This window comes from Grammomys surdaster, unplaced genomic scaffold, assembly GCF_004785775.1.
Source record: "Grammomys surdaster isolate TR1022 unplaced genomic scaffold, NIH_TR_1.0 331, whole genome shotgun sequence".
Taxonomy (NCBI): Eukaryota; Metazoa; Chordata; class Mammalia; order Rodentia; family Muridae; genus Grammomys; species Grammomys surdaster.
Genome location: NW_021604750.1, coordinates 897,392 through 917,066, shown reverse-complemented (window position 1 = coordinate 917,066; position 19,675 = coordinate 897,392). Strand labels below are relative to the sequence as shown.

The following is a 19,675-nucleotide window of genomic DNA, read 5'->3' as shown; positions in this document are numbered from 1 at the left end:
GGCACGCCTTTAATCCCGGCACTTGGGAGGCAGAGGCAGGCGGATTTCTGAGTTTGAGGCCAGCCTGGTCTACAGAGTGAGTTCCAGGACAGCCAGGACTACACAGAGAAACCAAGTCTCGAAAAACCAAAAAGAAACAACTCAAATGACTACACATGCTGGCAGAGACGTGGAGCAAGTGGAACATTGCTGGTGGGAGTGCAAACTTGGACAACCGCTTTAGAAACCAATTTGACAGTTTCTCAGAAAACTGGGAATAGTTCTACCTCAAGATCCAGCTATACTACTCCTGGGCATATACCCAAAAGATGCTCCACCATCCCAAAAAGACACTTGCTCAACTATGTTCATAGCAGCCTATGAACATAAGGAGAAACTGGAAACAACACAGATGTCTCTCAACTGAAGAATGGATAAAGAAAATGTGGTACATCTACACAATGGAATACTATTTAGTTATTAAAAACAAAGAAATCATGAACTTTGCAGGCAAATGGATGGAACTTGCGAATTCCATCCTGAATGAGGTGACCCAAAAGTACAAACATGGTATGTACTCACTTACAAGTGGATATTAGCCATAAAATCTAGGATATCCATGTACACACCCCACAGACACAAAGAAATTAAACAATGAGAAAGGCACAATCAAGGAAGTTTGAATCTCACTTAGAAGGGTAACAAAATGGTCATAAGAGGCAGACGGAGGGAGGGAGCTGGGTGAGAGAGGGAATGGGGAGGGAAATGGGGGACGTGGATTCAGGATCAGGTGTGGGAAAAGACAGGAAATGGCAGAATTCCCATGAGAATGAATGGAAATTTGCAGCTGGCATGGAGGAGGTGATCTCAAGGACATAACAGAGACCTGAGTTAGGGAAGGCTCCCAAGAATCAATGGGGGTGACCTTAGCTGAGAGTCATAGTAATGGGAATATGGAACCTGAAGAGGCCACTTCCTATAACCAGGCAGAAACTCCAGTGAAGCAATAGGGACACCAACCTACTGAAAAAACTTTCTACTCAAAATTTATCCTGCCTACAAGAAATACAGGCACAAAGACGGAGCAGAGACAGAAGGAATGACCAAGCAATAATTGGTCCAACTAGAGACCCATCCCATGGGCAAACACCAATCCCTGACACTATTAATGACACTCTGTTATACTTGCAGATAGAAACCTAGTATGACTGTCCTCTGAGAGGCTCCACCTAGCACCTGACTCAAACAGATGCAGACATCCACAACCAAATATTGGACAGAGCTTGGGGACTCTCATGGAAGAGTTGGGGGAAGCATTGAGGGTCCTGGAAAGGATAGGAATGCCACAGGAAGACCAACAGTGTCAACTAACCTGGACCCCTGAGAGTCTTAGAAACTGAACCAAAGAACATACACAGGCTGGGCCTAGCCCCCCAACCTGCACATATGTAATAGATGTGCAGCTTAGTCTTCATGTGGGTCCCAAAAACATGTGATGGCTATCCCTAAAGCTGTTGCCTGCCTGTGGAATGTGTTCAGCTAACTTGGTTGTCTTGTGTGGCCTCAGTAGAAGAGCAGAAACCTGATGTGTGGGGATAGGGGGAGCCTTCACTCTCTCACCGGAAAAGAGGAGGGAAATTGGGGGAAGGGACTCTGGGAGAGGAGGGGGGGGTATCATTGATCAGGACATAAAGTAAATTAAAAAAAAAAAAACAGTGTGAACAATACAATAATGTCCTGTTTCAAAACAAAGCACCAAATTAAAAGCAGTTGTACTGTAAACCACACCATCAATAAAGTAAAAAAAAAAAAAGAATAGAACAAAAGTACTTACAAATTAAATGTAATACATACCATTTCCCCAGTACATGAAAATTTCTTACAACTAAATAAGTTAACCACCTAATAATAATATAGTAAATGTATATGAATGTTAAGAATAAAGTAGACGCAGGCAGGCAGGCAACTGGCAAGATATCTCTCAAAGTTTCATTACTCCTAAGAAAAGTGTTACCATAACTTGTAGACAGCTGAAGATTTTAAGGATAGGCTTAATGGTGGCTTAATGCCTATATTCCTGACACTCAGAAGGCTGAAGCAGGAGGATTGGGTCATTCAAGGCTAGCGTAAAGTTGGCTACAGTGCATCATCTTGAAGAGGGTGAGAGGAGGGGAAGACAATGAAAAACAACCTAAGACAAACTTTATCATTTTTTGTGGCAGGGCCAACTATGCAGCTCAAGCTGGCCTCAAATCCCAATCGCCCTGCCTCTACCTTCTGAGTGACAAACTTCTTTAGTCGTTCAGCTGAACAAACAAAACTTAAAACTTTAGCCTATATATTATATGTTATATAAAAATAAAATCATTATCATAACTTACCATTCCACTGGAATTATTGATTCCATTCATATTAATTTTTGTTACAAATCTAACTGATGGAGGAGCTTCTGGGTATTTAGATCCACATTCTACTTTCAGGCTATATATTCTGTTTTCATAGTTCGTCTGGAAGGGTAGGGAAAAGAAGGGATAATCATAATGACAAAGCTAAAATACTGCTTAAGAAAGAACTGTTAAGAAAGAAAAATACAGTATAAATGTACTCTTTATGCTGCTTGTGATTATGTAAAAATTTTGTACAAAGCTATTTGAACTATATAGTTAGGAAAAAATGCACCAAGCATACTTAAAGTATAGTATGAAACTAAAACAATCCTACAAAGTGAAATTGAAATAATCCAATTTACTCTTGTGACACATGGTGCCTATAACAAATCACAAAGAAAAATCAACTTAAATTTAGATTTTGCTTTTCTAAAAAGGGCATACAAAAAAGGTATACATGGCTTGTATCACACATACATAAAGGTTTTCGCCTTCTAAAACAATCTCATTTGTTTCAAACAATCTCATTTATTTCTATTATCTCAGTAGTACTAACAACAATGCTTCTTTTTATTCTCACATGGGTTTGCTGGATAAAAAAATTATGGTTCACTTTTCAGAGATGAGCAGGCAATTATTTCTAGCAAAAGGAAAATCATGGCATGCCATCTTACAAGAATAAAACAATTTCCTGTTTTCTATTACTTACAGAATTAATGAATTCTGTATTTATTAGCCTCATCATCTAAATTAATATACATGGTATATTTACAAATTATTTTCAAACACTGTTTCTTTTTTTGTTTGTTTTTGTTTTTTGTTGTTGTTGTTTTGTTTTTGTTTTTCGAGACAGGGTTTCTCTGTATAGCCCTGGCTGTCCTGGAACTCACTCTGTAGACCAGGCTGGCTTCAAACTCAGAAATCCGCCTGCGGGGACTAAAGGTGTGCGCCACCACTGCCCAGCTCCAACATTGTTTCTAATTAGTAGAGTTTAGCTAATATGGCTTTTTTATAAAACAGGAACTTTAAGTCTATAACTTACACTTCAAGACTATTCAGGCCTTATTCTCATAATATAATTAGCTTTTCTTTCTCATTATAGTTTTTGTTCACTTAGTAGTATAGTACTAAAGCAGAAAAGTACGTAACAAGTAAAAGGAGCAAATTTAATATCTACTGATATCTGTATAAAACTAGGGTGAAAATAAGTCATCTCAAACAGTTTTGATAAACAAAAGCTACTCTCAAGGAGATTTCAGGTCTGTAATATTAAACTACTGTAATATGAAATGCATGAAACAAATTGATGCATGTTAACAAATATTTTAATATTTTCAAAGAGCTCTATAAAATTCACCCAAATTTAACAGAAAACAGTCAATATCCCCAGCAATTTGGTACTATAAAAAAATGAGTAAAATCAAACAGTTCTCAAGAGAGAATCACTTTCATGGTTCTCCAATTTGAATGGAGATCAAATTAAACAAATTATTTAAAAGGAAGGAAAAACAAAAACAGAAAACACGAGACATGGTGGGATGACTATAATCCAAGCATTAAAGAGGCTGAAGCAAGAGAACCACTTCCAAGCCTCAACCCAGCCTGGGCTACATAGCAAGACTCTACTCCAAAAAAAGCAAACACAAAATGAACAAAAATAAGTTCTTCTCTTCTCTGAATCAGGACATAAAACCTGGCAGCCATAACTTAACATAAGCCATTACCCTCATATCCTATAGCCAGAACAAGAACCTAACAGGCCTTGTTCAATGCTCTTCCACACTGTTTGATACTACAGGGTCAGGCTCTCTTTGTGCAAGCATATGCCAGATCGTACACTCTCAACCAATGAGTGTAAAATTCTCTGGATCTTCACTGTAAAGCCTACCTTGTCAAGTAACTCTCTAATGAAATAAATGAGTATTATACATCCCAAACATAAACCTTCATAAGGAAAAGATAAGGCAGTGTTCTTCCTCCCCTACAGCTCTAATGTAATGTCCCACAAGGAGGTTCCAGTGAGCTAGGAGACAGAAGCTACAAAAATAGCCTTCAGCTAGCTCCAACTGGGCAAGGCCAAGACAGGGTATGACACCAGGAAATGTAAGTAGCTTAGGAATCCTAATGCGGACCCAAATGGATGAGAAATAAAGTAGAGGCTGTAGCAATACCTCCCCATTGGAAACTTTGCTAAGAGTCTGCCTGCAAGATTACTGATAAGCTCAGACACATTCATCAGATACAAAGTCTACTGGGGGCACTGGCTAGAGAAAAACCCAACCTAAATAATTTCAAATTTAGATCTGAGGAGATGTCTCAGTGGTTAAGAGCATTGACTGCTCTTCCAGAGGTCCTGAGTTCCCAGTAACCACTCGGTGGGTCACAACCATCTGTAATGGGATCAGATGCCCTCTTCTGGTGTGTCTGAAGATAGAGATGGTGTTCTTATATAAATGAAACAAATAAATCTAAAAATAATAATTTCACATTTACGTTTTACTAAGTTTTGACTTAAATCTTCAAGTCATTATATACCAGAATGTTTAAAAAACAAACAAAAACAAAAAAAACTCACTTTTATTTTAGCTAAACTATTATAATAATGTTTACAGGCAGTGGAAAAAAATCAAAGTTTTTCATCACAGATACCAAGTTATAAAGTCCTTTAACTGTAGGAGGAGCTAAGGTGGGAGGAGTTAGGAGAGGAAGAGGAGGAGTAAGGAGGAGAGGAGGAAAAAGAAGAGAAGGAGCTAGGAAAAAGAAAGAAAGAGAGAGGGGGAGGAGATGGAGGTGTCTGTAGCAGTCAAAGGTAGTTAGTATATCTAGGTTGGGTATTGGGTTACACTTCTTATTGTATGGGTTTCTTGTTACTGATCATTACCAAATATATAAGCCTTTGATTAATCTTTAAGCATTAGAGTCTTATTTTTTGTACCGGGCCCGCGTGGATGGCGAGATAGTCTGGGCAATGCCCAGCCTTGCGGAGACAGTGTGGAAGATTGGCAGAACCATCTCCCACATTGGCATCTCGTGGGTGGCAGGGCTAGTGTTTCTGGCTGGCCATTTCTAGCTGCAGCATGCACATGGCCTCTGGCCACAGAACATGCCAGCTGAGTTAGGCAGAGGCTGACCAGAGGCCGATTTTTAATTAATTACTTCAACAAAGTGGTGCACCAATTTCAGGCACGAATTCACTAGAAATTTAAGTCTATTCACCTGAGAGTAAAAGTTGTATTTTTTTTTTTTAAAGAAAGTGAATGAGTGATTGGCGCTGATAGGAGTCACATGACTCCTAGTGCAGGAACCCTGAACAAAAACCTCCAGCTGAACTCCCCTGCTGTGGGGAAACACAAGTTCCTTTTTGTTGGGAAAAGAAGAAAGTAGCTGACTCTAGAGTAGAGAGTACAGTGTGAATTAAAATTGAGATGATTTGTTTTTAAGATAGATTTAGAAACAGCTTTGTCTGATTCATGTGGGAAATCTCGCCTGCGGTTCGGAACAAAGAGCAAATCAGATCAATTTAGATGATATAGTTATATTGACTCACAGGAGACTCGGGTTCTGTCTAACATGGGCTCCATGGGAATTCTGGGTTCATTTCCTGCTTGGCAAAATAGGGAAAGCCTAAGAATAGGCATATACAATACTTTAGTTAAGATAGGGAAAAACTGCCAGGCGGTGGTGGCACTAACCTTTAATCCCAGCACTTGGGAGGCAGAGGCAGGTGGATTTCTGAGTTCGAGGCCAGCCTGGTCTACAGAGTGAGTTCCAGGACAGCCAGGGAGCCAGGGCTACACAGAGAAACCCTGTCTCAAAAAACCAAAAAAAAAAAAAAAAAAAAAAAAAGATAGGGAAAAACCGTCACTAGCTCTAGAGTAAAGAGTACAGTGTAAAAGTGGAAGCTGTCTGGAGTACAGAGGCAAACAGATAGATGGTACAAATAAAAAACTGTTCTAGGCAGAGGGCCGAACAGAAAGATAGTGTAAATCAGATGTATTCAGATGATATAAAGTTATATTGCCTCACAGGAGACTCAGGTTCTAACGTGGGCCCCACGGGAATTCTGGGTTCTTTTCCTGCTTGGCAAAATAGGGAAAGCCTAAGAATAGGCAAATACAAGTATTTTAGTTATTAAGTTGATTTTATTTTCAAGATGGGTGTGATTTTCATTTTTGTGGTTATATTTTTCCTCTGGGAAAGAGGTCAAGATAATGGTTTTTCTGATTACTGGCTCAAGGAAATGCTGTTTGGGGAAAAACTTTTGTCTGTCTGTTTTCATAAGAGAGGATTAAGATATTTCTACCTCCCAGAATTATATGGATTAGACATGACAGAGGCAGGCTACCAGAAAACTAGATTCCAGAATTCAAACAAAAAATTATCTTAATACTAAAATTTGTTTTGAGAATTGTATATTGCAGAATACACAGCCTTGGTGGATCTACTCATCAAGCAAGCTGAGCAGACCTGCTCGAACCTCTGATGTCCTGAAATCTCGACTGAATGCAGTGAAGACACAGACGTGAGAAGCGTATCAATTTACTCTTCCCCTGCCCCTCTTCTAATATCTCATCACTCGTAATCAGCTTGAAGAAGTTAATGAAGAGTCGGCACCCCTATTCCCTAGGCTTGGGGACTGAGGTGGTTAATATTGGGCTGTCCTTCTAGGGAAAAGTAATGGTTTTATTGGAACAGGGAGGAATAGCTAGGATTTATTGCATAGCCATAACCTACAGGCAGAAATCTGTATAACTGCTAATAAGCTGAAATTATAATTTCTTAAATGGTACAAAATTTACTTTGATTTCAAATTTAAGGTTTTCATTGATATGTGTTTCTTAAAAGTGAGATTAATATTGTTACTCTCGTAGGCATTGTACCTATATAACACATTTAGGAATATAAGGCTTAGACTCAGTCCTTCTTTAACTTTTTTTAACTGATTTGAGACGGTTAGCCTGTGAGTTAGGGGCCTATAGCAAATTCATGGCTCTGAGTTTATTGTTAGGGTATTTTCTATATTTTAATTAAAAATAGCTGAGAAGAGTTAACAGACAACAGTCCAGATTGCCTTACATAGATAATTGGTTTTCAAAATGTCAGAAGTCCACAGAACTGACATTACAAAACATTTCTGTATTAATGTTCATTTTGATTAGAGTCCTGTCTGCTCCTGAGCTTCCCTGTCTTGGATGCTAAGAAGAAATTGAGCATCTTTGGAGTTACTCCAGTTGTGGTGAGACAGCCACTAGGCAAGAATTGCCTCTTTTCATCTACAAATTACTGTCCAGAAAAGGACACACTTGAGGAATAGTCGACTGATTATGTCTGCCAAGACAGAGTAATTAGCTCTTAATAATTCTGCATCACTAGGTCTGTCAGATGATCCTAGGCCAGAAGGCTGAAGATCAGATGCTCCAACGTTTTGTAGTATAGGGACTGTCCAGGTGTTCAGCAGTCTCTATAAATTGGCTAAGTTTTAGAAGCCACAGTTTGTGCTTCCCATATCTTCAGTTAATTCAGTCATTCTGGATTTCTGATGGAGTTGAAGACTTATAGTCTCACAGCCAACCAAGGCTCTTTACTTTGAGAGGATGGTTTTCAGCTGACATTCATTCTAAAGCCAAGAAAAAAAAAACAGGTTCAGAACTAAGTCTTTTAGTTAGGAGAAATGACAGAGGTTCTGTTTAGTCTGGGTATTAGGTCTATCTTGTACCTTACTGATACAAATTGGTGTATTGTATTTTGAGAGAGTTTTTTTTTCAACAGAAAGGGTGATATGTAGGAGGAGCTAAGGTGGGAGGAGTTAGGAGAAGAAGAGGAAAAAAAAGAGGAGGAGCTAGTAGGAAAGAGAGAGCAGAGATGTAGGAGGATGGAAATCCATGCAGGTATGGAGAGCAGTGAGGGTAACTACTTTATTTAGGTTAGCTAATTAGGAAACAATTCTCTTTGTATGGGCATATTGTTATTGAGCTTTACCAAACATATAAAGCATTTGATTAATCCTTAAGCATTAGAGTCTCATTTTTCTACCGGGGCCCACGTGGATGGCAGGATGGTCTGGGCAATGCCCAGCCTTCCAGAGGCAGCGTGGAAGATTGGCAGAGCCATCTCCCACACTGACGTCTTGTGGGTGGCAGGGCTGGTGCTTCTGGCTGGCTGTTTCTAGCTGCTGCACACACATGGCCACTGGCCATGGAGCATAGTGGCTGAGCTAGACAGAGCCTCCACAGCTTAGATAGTCGGCTTGACTTGAGTCCGTTTTTAAATAATTACTGCAACATTTAACCATCAATCTTATATTTGCTTTCTCAAATGTCTTATGGAAGAATCAGAGCAGGAAAGGTCCGAGGAAGACTTTTAAGAGTGTACATGAAGTCTGAGAACTGTGGCCTCTTAGAGGACCTGATCTAAAAGGACTCCAAAGGGAACTCCAGCAAATAACATAAAGCATACCTACTCATCTATCACTCCTAGATGAGACTTTTTTTAATAACCAGAAAAAAAATCTAAATTCTACTGGAACAGAACAGGTAAAACTCTTCCATCAGAAAGTAAGAAAGAAAAATTGGACCCCATGGCAGAGACAATAATCCTAAACTACTCAGAAATCTAAACTAGCATGATTAAAGTACAAAGTCTGCCTAGCCTGTGAGTTCACAGCTAGCCTGGAGGATTCAGAGATTGTGTCTCAGGGTAAAAGCCAAAGTCTGAGGATGCAGCTCAGTAGTAGAAACCTTGTCTGTTATACACAATGCCTTAGGTTCAATCCCAACTATCACAATAACAAGGAAACAAATCTTTCAAATTTATATTTTTCGAAGCTGCCACAAGTCACAAACATTAAAAAATGTCTATTTCAATGCACGGTATAAGACCATTGCATAAATGCACAGTAGAAAAAAGTTTTTCCATATAGGAAAAAGAAATACATAAAAAAACCTTCACACAAACCTGAGAAAGATGTAAGAACAAATCCACAAAAGATCAACAGCAATACTAGAAAATATTTAAGAATCTTAGCCAGTCGGTGGTGGTGCACGCCTTTAATCCCAGCACTCAGGAGGCAGAGGTAGACATATCTCTGTGAGTTGAAGGGCAGCCAGGTCTACAGTGAGTTCTAGGACAGCCAGGGCAACACAGAAACACTCAAAAAAAAGGGTGGGGGGGACCAATCCTAGTTATTTTGTTGTTGCTAAAAACCCCATGTTGTATGTGTACTGGTTTCATATGTTGTACCTCTAGAAGTGTCTTACTTGCTACTATAGTTTATAAACTAGGGCACTACTAAGTATCCCAGGCCTGTTCAACGTTAGAGGGCACAGCAATGTGTAATCGCTGCATGTCAATTTCGAGATCCTCAGTCACATAAGAGCAGGTGACTCACAACACACTCCCCCAGGTAACCCCTCCACTTCCACACTCTTCTTCCGCTCTGATATGGAATGTTTTCTATGTCCATCTTCACCTTTGAAAATCCTACCAGTCAGTAGTCCTGGTAGGATGGCCCACTCCAAAGGTAACTCCTATGTTCAGCTTTCCTAAATGTAATCCAGGTAGGAGACATATGGTCAACTTGCTCAGCCATATTAGAATCTAGCACTTGAATTGTTTTTTCTTCTTTACTAAAACACGAACAGTTTGGGGACAACCACCATGCCACTCTACCCCAGTCCTCTTGATAATGAAGCATATGCTCTTCCAACAGGAGGCGTCAATAAATAAATGTACATACAATATATAAAAATGAAGGAATTCTTCCTGTCAAAAGTTATCATAGTTGCTTTTAGTAACAATAAAATTAAATGTTCACTCAAAATAAACAACAAATATTAACATGAAACATGTATACTTTATAGCACTGACCCTTGGTGGCCCAATAATCATGCCTGTCCACCTTGTAAGTGTCATGTCTTCATCATCTTCAAGGCCCCAGCTAACCGTACCATCACCTACTCCTTTTTGTCCTTCTTCAAGTTCTTCCAACAAGCGAAAATTACGAGGAACTTTAACTCCTATACAAAAGAATGTCAATGTCAATATAAAAAACTCGTAATTATTAAGATATGCACGTTTAAATTAAGCCTTTTATAGATTAGCTTTCACACATTATTTCACCCAAAGGCAAACTTCCCTCAAATAAGAATTGTGCCTCAGGAAATATCTGACTCAGTAATGATCCCTCAAAAAGAAAATGTCAGCAGGTGTCAACTGTAAACAGCTTCTTCGATAGGTAGGACACTGTGTTCACTTCCCCTTCTCTTTTTTTCCTTGTTTTTATTATTATTTTTTTTCTTGTTTTTGTTTTTCGAGACAGGGTTTCTCTGTGGAGCCCTGGGTGTCCTGGAACTCACTCTGTAGACCAGGCTGGCTTCGAACTCAGAAATCTGCCTGCCTCTGCCTCCCAAGTGCTGGGATTAAAGGCGTGCGCCACCACTGCCCGGCTTCACTTCCCCTTCTCAATGCTGGGATTTTGTCTGGTTTGAACCTAAACAGGTCTTGTACTTGTTGCCAGTCTTCTGTGCGTTCCTACATGCCAGTTTTCTCTACTGAATATCACTGGATGTATCAATCACACTCCAGAGTAGACCCCATGCCCAGGAGTATAGGCCAACACAGCACAGGCTCCATTTTTGTGTGTGGATGGGGTTTTTGTTACTGCTACTTTTTGTCTTGTTTTTTTTTTTTAGTTTTTCGATTTTGCTTTTTGACAGAGAGAGAAAGAGAGACAAAGAAGGAGAGAATATGACAACAGTTGGGGGATGGGGGAATATGGGGAGGGTTTAGGGAGAAGAACATGATCAAAATATACTGTTGAAAATTATATGTAATTTTAGCTGGACTGTGGTGTCTTTAATCCCAGCAGTCAGGAGGCAGAGGCAGAGGCAGGTGGATCTATGAGTTGGAAGCCAGCCTAGTCTACTTAGAGAAATTCTGTCTTGAAAAAATATATGTGTGTGTGCGCATGTGTATGTGTGCGTGTGTGTGTATACATACATATACTGTGTGTATACATATATATGATATACACATTTTTTTTTAATGAAAATGCCACTAAAAAGCATTGTGTCAGGGCTGGAGAGTTGGCTCAGAGGCTAAGAGCACTGACTGCTCTTCCAGAGGCCCTGAGTTCAATTCCCAGCAACCACATGGTGGCTCACAACCATCTGTAATGGGATCCAATTCCCTCTTCTGGTGGGTCTGAAGACAGCAACAGTGTACTTATATACATAAAATAAATTTAAAAAGCATTGTGTCAAACATAACCAACAGTATTGAGCACATATATAAATTACATGTATTAATCATGTGGAAATTATAAAATGAACATTCTCCCATAGCTAAGGTTCTTAGCCAAGAACATATAATTAATGGCAAAACCAGACAGTTCACCTAGCAAATGATATACATGAATATACACACACCAATAATTTTTTATGAGAATTTCATTCAATTTTAGAAATGCAACTTTTCTAGAATACTGAGGCCTCCTGACCACGATCAAATGAGCTGTACAGCCAGACAATCTCCATCACTCAACCACTACCTAGGGCCTCAAGCACCCCAACCACTCTACTACTAAGCTATGCTCTCAGCCCTGTTAAAAAAACAAAAACTTTGCAATTAAATTATAGACATCATCTATAGATACAATTTCTACAAATACTAGTTTAACAGTAAATTTTTATTCACATTAATTCACAGAAAATAAACAGCAAGTCAGATTGTCTTGATAAAATGAAGACTCACTTGAACAGTTTTTTAACTTTAGTTTCCAAAATAAGTATTTTAAAGACATATCTAGCCAGGCAGTGGTGGCGCACGCCTTTAATCCCAGCACTTGGGAGGAAGAAGAAGGCAGATTTCTGAGTTGGAGGCCAGCCTGGTCTACAGTGTGAGTTCCAGGACAGCCAGGGCTATACAGAGAAACCCTGTCTCGAAAAACCAAAAAATAAAAAAAAAAGACATATCTAATATTTAAAATATACCTTAGCCTGGAACTCATTATAACTAAGAGGTACTCTTTGGAGCGAGCATGGACTGGAACTGGAATTATAACATGTTTCACTCACAGATGAGAAGAGAAACATTTTTTAATACAGTATTTTAAATCTAATATATTCCTAACACATTTACCCCAAAGAGTACCTTTTTAAATTTTATTTATTCACTTTACAACACAATATCAGCCCCACCTCCTCTCAGTACCCCGTCTTGCAGATCCTCCCCTCATTCTTCCCTTTCCTTCCTCTGAGAAGGTGGAACACCCCTCTGAGTATCAACACCAGCACCCCAGGCCCCATTCCCTACCCCCAACCCCTCACCCCTGTACCAAGTTACTGCAGGACTAGATGCATCCTCTCCCACTGATGTCAGACAAAGCAGCCCAGTTAGAGGAACAGGACCCACAGTCAGACAGGCAACAGATTCAGGGACAAACCCTGCTCCAGTTGTTGGGGGGGGCCCACATGAAGCCCAAGCTACACACCTGCTACATATGTGCAGGGGGCCAAGTTCCAGTCCATGTTCGCTCCAAGAGTACCTCTTAGTATGTTTATTAATCTTTATAAATCTAAAATGGCATCAATTACATAAGAGTCCACATAAAGTACAATCAGCTCTAAGACAAATGCCAGACACTAAAATGTGACTTAGAATTGAATTAGACAAAATGAAAAATCAAAATTCAAATCAGACTTTGAACATTTGAAGCATCTGAACCATAACTTCAACCACAAGTCAAAGGACCTCCAACTTAGATGACTTACAAAGTACATTACACTATGATATAGACAATGTATTAAGACTTAATCACGCCAGGCAGTGTTGGCACACGCCTTTAATCCCAGCACTTGGGAGGCCCTAGAGGCAGGCAGATTTCTGAGTTCGAGGCCAGCCTGGTCTACAGAGTGAGTTCCAGGACAGCCAGGGCTACACAGAGAAACCCTGTCTCAAAAAACCAAAAAACCAAAAAAAAAAAAAAAAAAAAAAAGGTAAAGACTTCATCGAACTGCACCTATTCCTGTAGAGACTTGATGCCCCAGGGAAGGGAGGCGAGGAGGAATTAGGGGAGCACCCTCTCAGAGGCAAAGGGGAGTGAAGAACTTAGAGGGGAGACTGGGAAGGGGAGCAAATTTGGAATATAAATAGATAAAACAATTTTAAAAAAAGACCTAATCACACAAATGTTACTATTTATGACAGTCACAAGGATTCTGACCATCTCTATCTACAGCACTCTAAAATACATAGATTACTCATTCACAAATCTATTTGTTATATATTGATACCACTAGATAAAGAGGGAATAAGCCTCTGTTACATTAATGAATTTGGACATCACAAACCTTTAAGATTCTTTTGCTTCAGAATGGCAAATTAAAGCAGTGAAATATCACCATGTAAGACTGTACTTGAGCAACTTATTTTCTGGTTCAGTCACTGACATAGAGCCAATACCACAGGAAACAATGACAATAAAATAGGTACCTAGTTACAAACCTGTTGAACTTACAGCAAATGCTTTTTTTCTTCTCTCAATATTTGTGCACCAACCTATACCAAGTGTGGCTGAGACTGAACACTGAGATAAAATGCTTCTCCCTAAGATCTTAAAACTCAATGACAAAATCAGATAGTAGGTTTATTCAAATATAATGCTCCAAATTGTCTGTATATGCTCTACATGTGAGACAGACAAGCTCAAGGAAGAGCACAGCAGAAGCTCAGCATGCTCCAATAAAGCACCCAACGGTGTTTATTGCAGAACTATGAAGGCTCACTTTCCTTAGAATAAAGTAGGGGTACAGGCAAGTAAAATGGTCACTCTGGCTTCTCCTAGTTCTAATTTCTCAGTAAGATTAGGAATTATACATCCTTTATAAGATATAGATGTGTGGTCTTCTAACAAAGACTACTGACTGGTTATAAACTGCTCTTCTACATAATCCAGGAAGTTGTAGTTAACTTCCATAATCAAGAGATTATTTGAAACAAAATAAACAGCTATTCCTTCAAATAATAAATAAATAAATAAATAAATAAATAAATAAATGTTTAAAAATGTTTCAGCTGGGCAATGCCTTTAACCCAGGGAGAAGTTCCGAGTTCAAGGCCAGCCTGGCCTATAGAGTGAGTTCCAGGACAGCCAGGGCTATAAAGAAAAACCCTTTCCTCTTTGAAATACACACAGACACACAAACACACACACACAGACACAGACACACACACACAGTTTTTTCAAAGCCAGGTTTGGATGCATAGTAAATTCAAGCTTAAACTAAATGACACCCTGCTTTAAAATTTAGAATTAAAAATGAAAACAAAAATTGTTGGACATAGAATCTTCTCAAGGAACCATATAGATGGCTAACATACAAAAGGATACTCAGCATCACTAGGCATCAGGGAAATGGCAATCAAAACCACAGTAAGGCTTGTTTAATTGTGCCTCCTAAGTGATCAGCTTTGTTAAGAAGAAAATGAGTATCCCCTTCCCCACCACCCAAGGTCAGAAACTCATTAAAGAGAATAATGAATGAATACAAAGTTTATACTCTGAGAGGCCCACAATCACAGAAGTAGCGTCTAAGTCTAACGCTCTAGGTGAAGAGTCAAAGAAAGGGTTATTTAGTCCAAATCAGTAGTAGGAGTGATTTGGTTTCCCCATGAACCAAGATGTCCTGACCAACAGCAGAATGTGCCTGCTGACGAGTAAGGAGCATGCCTGTCCTAGATCAAGGGGAACTGGAGAGAGGAAGCACAAGTCTGTTCACAGATGCAGTGTGGACACCAATCAGAGTGTTCTCAACTTGGTTATCTTGGAGAGTTTGGTGAGACAGATATTGATTCCTGGACTGACAGATATTACTATGCCTTAGGTGGGGCCCAAAAGAGCTAGCAGAACTGAAAACTTTCCAGTCTCTGTAAAAAAGACAATGCTTACCAATACATTGTTAGGAAGCCTGCAAACAAAGAAAATAAGCAGCCAGGAGCAAAGCACCCAAGGTTACTCCACATGTCCTACAACACACACGTTGACACACAGCTCTGAAAAAATAATGCACTGATAAAAATAATAATATGCTAAACTTTTGGCAAAGAGATTAAGGAAGCCAAAGGAAAGCTCCAGGAACAGACTGCCAAGAGACATAGGCTATCCTGACTACTGTCTTCTAAGTCGGAGCTCAGTTAAATGAGTCTTTAAGAAATAAATGATCAGACCTTGAATCTCAAACAAAGCAGTAAGATCCTATGTATCCTATGCACAGAATGACTAAAACCAAAAATCAGGAAGTACTGGTGAGCATGTGGAGAAAGTAGGACCATCAGGCACTACTGCTAAGACTATAAAACCAGCTCCCTCCGCAAGAGCACAGCAGCAGCTCCTCCAACAGTTAAGTCATCACTATTCCCCAGCAATTCCACTTCTAGGTGTCTACCTTTTAAAAAAGCACATTTTAGAGCAGGTACAAATGTTCACAACAGCCGTATTCCCAATAGCCGAAATAAATTTTAAATAGTAGCCAATTTTAAAAAGTTGATGTCCATCAACAGGTGAATGGACAAAAAAAAAAAAAAAAATCTGTGGTAAAGATATACCACATTTCTTTAACCACAAAACAGTATAAAAGTATTTATGTACACTGTAACACAGTGTACATTCAATACATTACACAAAGTATAAACTTTCCCATCACTGTAACAAACCACTTCAACAACCTAAGGGTAATTTCAGGAATTACAGTCTTTCCTCAGGTGTCCCCAATTGTTTTAGACCTGTGGGTAGAGAAAAACTGCTTACCTCACAGCTGTCAGGAAGCACAAAACCAGAGAGAAAAGGGCCACACACAAGAAGACCTTAATAGGGTTCTATCTCCTACTTTCCACCCCTCCCCAAATGTAGTCAAATTATGAATACATCAATGGATTAACCCATTGATTACATCAAAGTCAATCAACTCTCAACGACTGGATCTACCAAACAACCATCAAGCCTTTAACACATGAGCCTTTGACAAGGGTAGTCATATTCAAGCCCTAACAGAGGGAACAAGGTGAATATAAAGACCATAAAAAAAGAACATAAACAAGAACATGATTTCACACACATGAAAAGACAAAAAGAGGCAAATCTACTAGGACAGAAAGAAATCTGGAAGCTTCTAGATACTGGGGGAAATAGGACAGTGCTAGTGTGTTTAGAATTACTTCCTAAGAAACGGTACACGTTGGGAACATGTCCTGGAAAAAGCCCTCTGACACCAGTGAGAGTGGAAGAGATTTCAGCAATGGACCAGAGTCAGGACAGCTCCTGAAAGGCGTCAGTCTCAGGACCAGTTTGCATTTTATCTTATGCTCAACCACAGGGTAGAATGAGAAAGCAAGTGAGGTTTTACAGAAGGTGATGTGGCAGTCAGCAAACTGTTAAGGGCAATGACCCATTGTTTCAGGTAGCAACAAGTCATGACTGATAAATAACCAGTACAAGCAGTGCTTAAGTTAAAGCACTAAATAAATCAATAAATCAGCATCTGACTGGCCTTTTTCTTTTAACCTTATTCTACTTCACACACCTCTAAATATACCAAACTCCAGTAAACTGTACTTATTACATAGACTTAAATAGTTTACATCTCAAGTTGGCTTAAAAGACAGATCTGTATTATACTGTCTATTACAACTATTATTTCAACATGTATAAAAACCTTATGGATGACGAAAAAATTACTCTTCTACAGTCTGAATATTTGCTAAGTTCCAACTTAAACTGAAAATAACATTTATTCTCACACAAATAAACTACACTCTGTAAGCAATACACCACTCCCAAACCTAGTCCTAACAGCTCATCTTCCACATAGTTCAGATTTACTTCACAGTAGTTCTCAAACAACAAATCTTATTATTCTAGTCAACATATTTTCCATCTACCTGTAAGTTTTATGTTAAATAGTTCCCAAACTAATTACTAAGTGAATGTTTCCATAGTTATGTAGCCCTTGCTATGAATGGTTCCCATCTGCATGGGTTTCTGTAAGCACATCAACCCCAACGAACCCAAACTTATGCTACTCTACTGTGCTATCATTACATAGAGTACATGTGTGTATGTAAAGGCCAGAGGTCTACATCAAATGTCTTCCTCAACAGCTTCTTCACTTTTTTGAGACAGTGCTTCCTACTGAACTTGGAGCTTAGTGATTGGTAAGTACGGTTGGTTAATGAGCTCTAAAATCTACCTGTCTTACCCACACCATGCCAAGCACTGGGTTACAGATGGACAACACCTCCATCCCCAGCTTTATGTGGGTTATGGAGATCTTAATTCAGGTCCCCACGTACTTTATAGACTGGAGAAAAAAAGAAAAAAAAAAAACAAAACTATGTAGCAAAGGATGATCTTGAGCTCCAGATTCTCCACCTCCACTTCCTGGCAACTTCACCTACTCAAATGGAAAACATGGTTGTAAGGAAAGAACAACTTCACATAGGCCTGATGCTACAGACCTGTAACCTCTGCTATCTGGAAGGCTTAGGCAGGAGACTCATAAGTTCAAGGAATGGTTAGGCAACTTAGGGGTACCCTGTACCAAATTAAAAAGAAATTTGTGCTGGGACATAGCACTAGGCACAATACTAGGCAGAATAGCGTAAAATGAGAATATTTTGGAGGTTTCCTAGGAAACCTCCAAAAGAGTCACCTGCTCACCACATCGTAAAAAAGGAAGCTCCTTGTTCTGTATCCTAACTTAACTAGAAGAGAGTTGGATTCAAAGGACATCCGGCAAATGCTTTATCAAAAAATAAAACTAACTGGGAGTGGTGGTAATCCCTCCACAAGCAGAGGCAGGTGGATCTCGGTGAGATCCAGGACAGCCAAAATTACATACTGAGAACCTGTTTTGAAAAAAAAAAAAAAAAACACAGAAAAGAAAAAAGAAACTGTAATGTCCTTACTATGTTTGTTATGCCAATTATTAATTTTACTATTTTTTTCACCTTTGTAGTCATCCAGGGATTTTAATGTCTTGACATTTTCAAAGATCTAGCAACTTTTTCATTTACTAATTGTTTTGAACAAGTTTCATAGCCATTTTTACTTCCCTAAACTACTCTGTAGAGAAAGGACTGTCTGTATGATGAGGCTGTATTATTTGTTCACAGTATCAAGAAGTTACCAAGAACATATATATGTATATCAAGGACAATAACAACAAAATCTACTAAGCCAACAGTGAAAGTTTGAGGAAGAAAATACACTGAAGCTCAACTTTTTCACCATTTAGTTCTGAGGCTCAAGGCACTGTCCTCCAGGACTGCTTGTGAGCACTGGCATATATACACATTAAAAAACAAGAACTGGTAACTAAGTGGCAGGCCTACAGAGCATAGCAGTCTAGAGCAGGGAAAATCAGAATACTACCACGCTAGTCTTTCTATACATCTTTTTTTTAAAGATTATTTATTTTACATATGTGAGTACACTGTCACCGTCTTCAGACACACCAGAAGAGAACATTGGATTCCATAACAGATAGTTGCAAGCCACCTTGTAGTTGCTGGGAATTGAACTCAAGACCTCTGGAAGAGCAGCCAGTGTTCTTAACCACTGAGCCATCTCCAGCCCTGACACTAGTCTTTCTAACACAACTCTGACCACTTCTGAAAAGGGTAATTATTTTTCTTTGGTTGTTTCCTAACCTTACACAGACCCACGAAAAGGGGAGAAAAATCTCATTTTTTTCCTAAGCCTCCCATTTATCTGCATTCAAAGAAACTACAGTCCCATCGAACAATAATACAATCTAAGTGAACTTTTTTCACTGTTATGTTACAATGTAATGCAGTACCTAAAAAGAGCTCTTAATATCAAAAGGGGGCCTAAATTAAAAACTAAAAATATATAGCAAACATGTTGACATATTAGGTCATTAATTTTGACAAATGTGTCACACTAAGCAATCAAAGGAAGAGAACTGAATGCACACCATCTTCATGATTATTCTGTAAATCTAAAACTATTACAAACAAAAAAGTGTTCAGTTTTTGTTTACTTTTGAGACAGAACATTACTACCTAACTTAAACTAACCTTATGTAGCCCAGGCTCATCAGCAACTCACAGTCCTACCTCAAAGCTGGGGTCATAGGAACTCAATACCACAGAACACACAACTCACAGTCCTACCTCAAAGCTGGGATCATAGGAATGCACTACCACAGAACACACAACTCACAGTCCTACCTCAAAGCTGGCATCATAGGAATGCACTACCACAGAACACACAACTCACAGTCCTACCTCAA

General features: G+C 39.1%; 1 protein-coding gene across 3 annotated transcripts in view; it reads right to left on the bottom strand.

The window, feature by feature from the left end:
* The window catches only part of Ube2v2 (ubiquitin conjugating enzyme E2 V2), a 28,872-nt gene that overhangs the window by 6,721 nt on the left and 2,476 nt on the right, over positions 1 to 19,675 (bottom strand). For all 3 annotated transcript variants that reach the window (XM_028778261.1, XM_028778262.1, XM_028778264.1), the window contains 2 exons: positions 10,233 to 10,381; positions 2,361 to 2,486 (listed from right to left, as the gene is read on the bottom strand). In XM_028778261.1, coding sequence (XP_028634094.1) covers positions 2,361 to 2,486; positions 10,233 to 10,381 — 275 coding nt within the window. The remainder of the gene's footprint in view (positions 1 to 2,360; positions 2,487 to 10,232; positions 10,382 to 19,675) is intronic.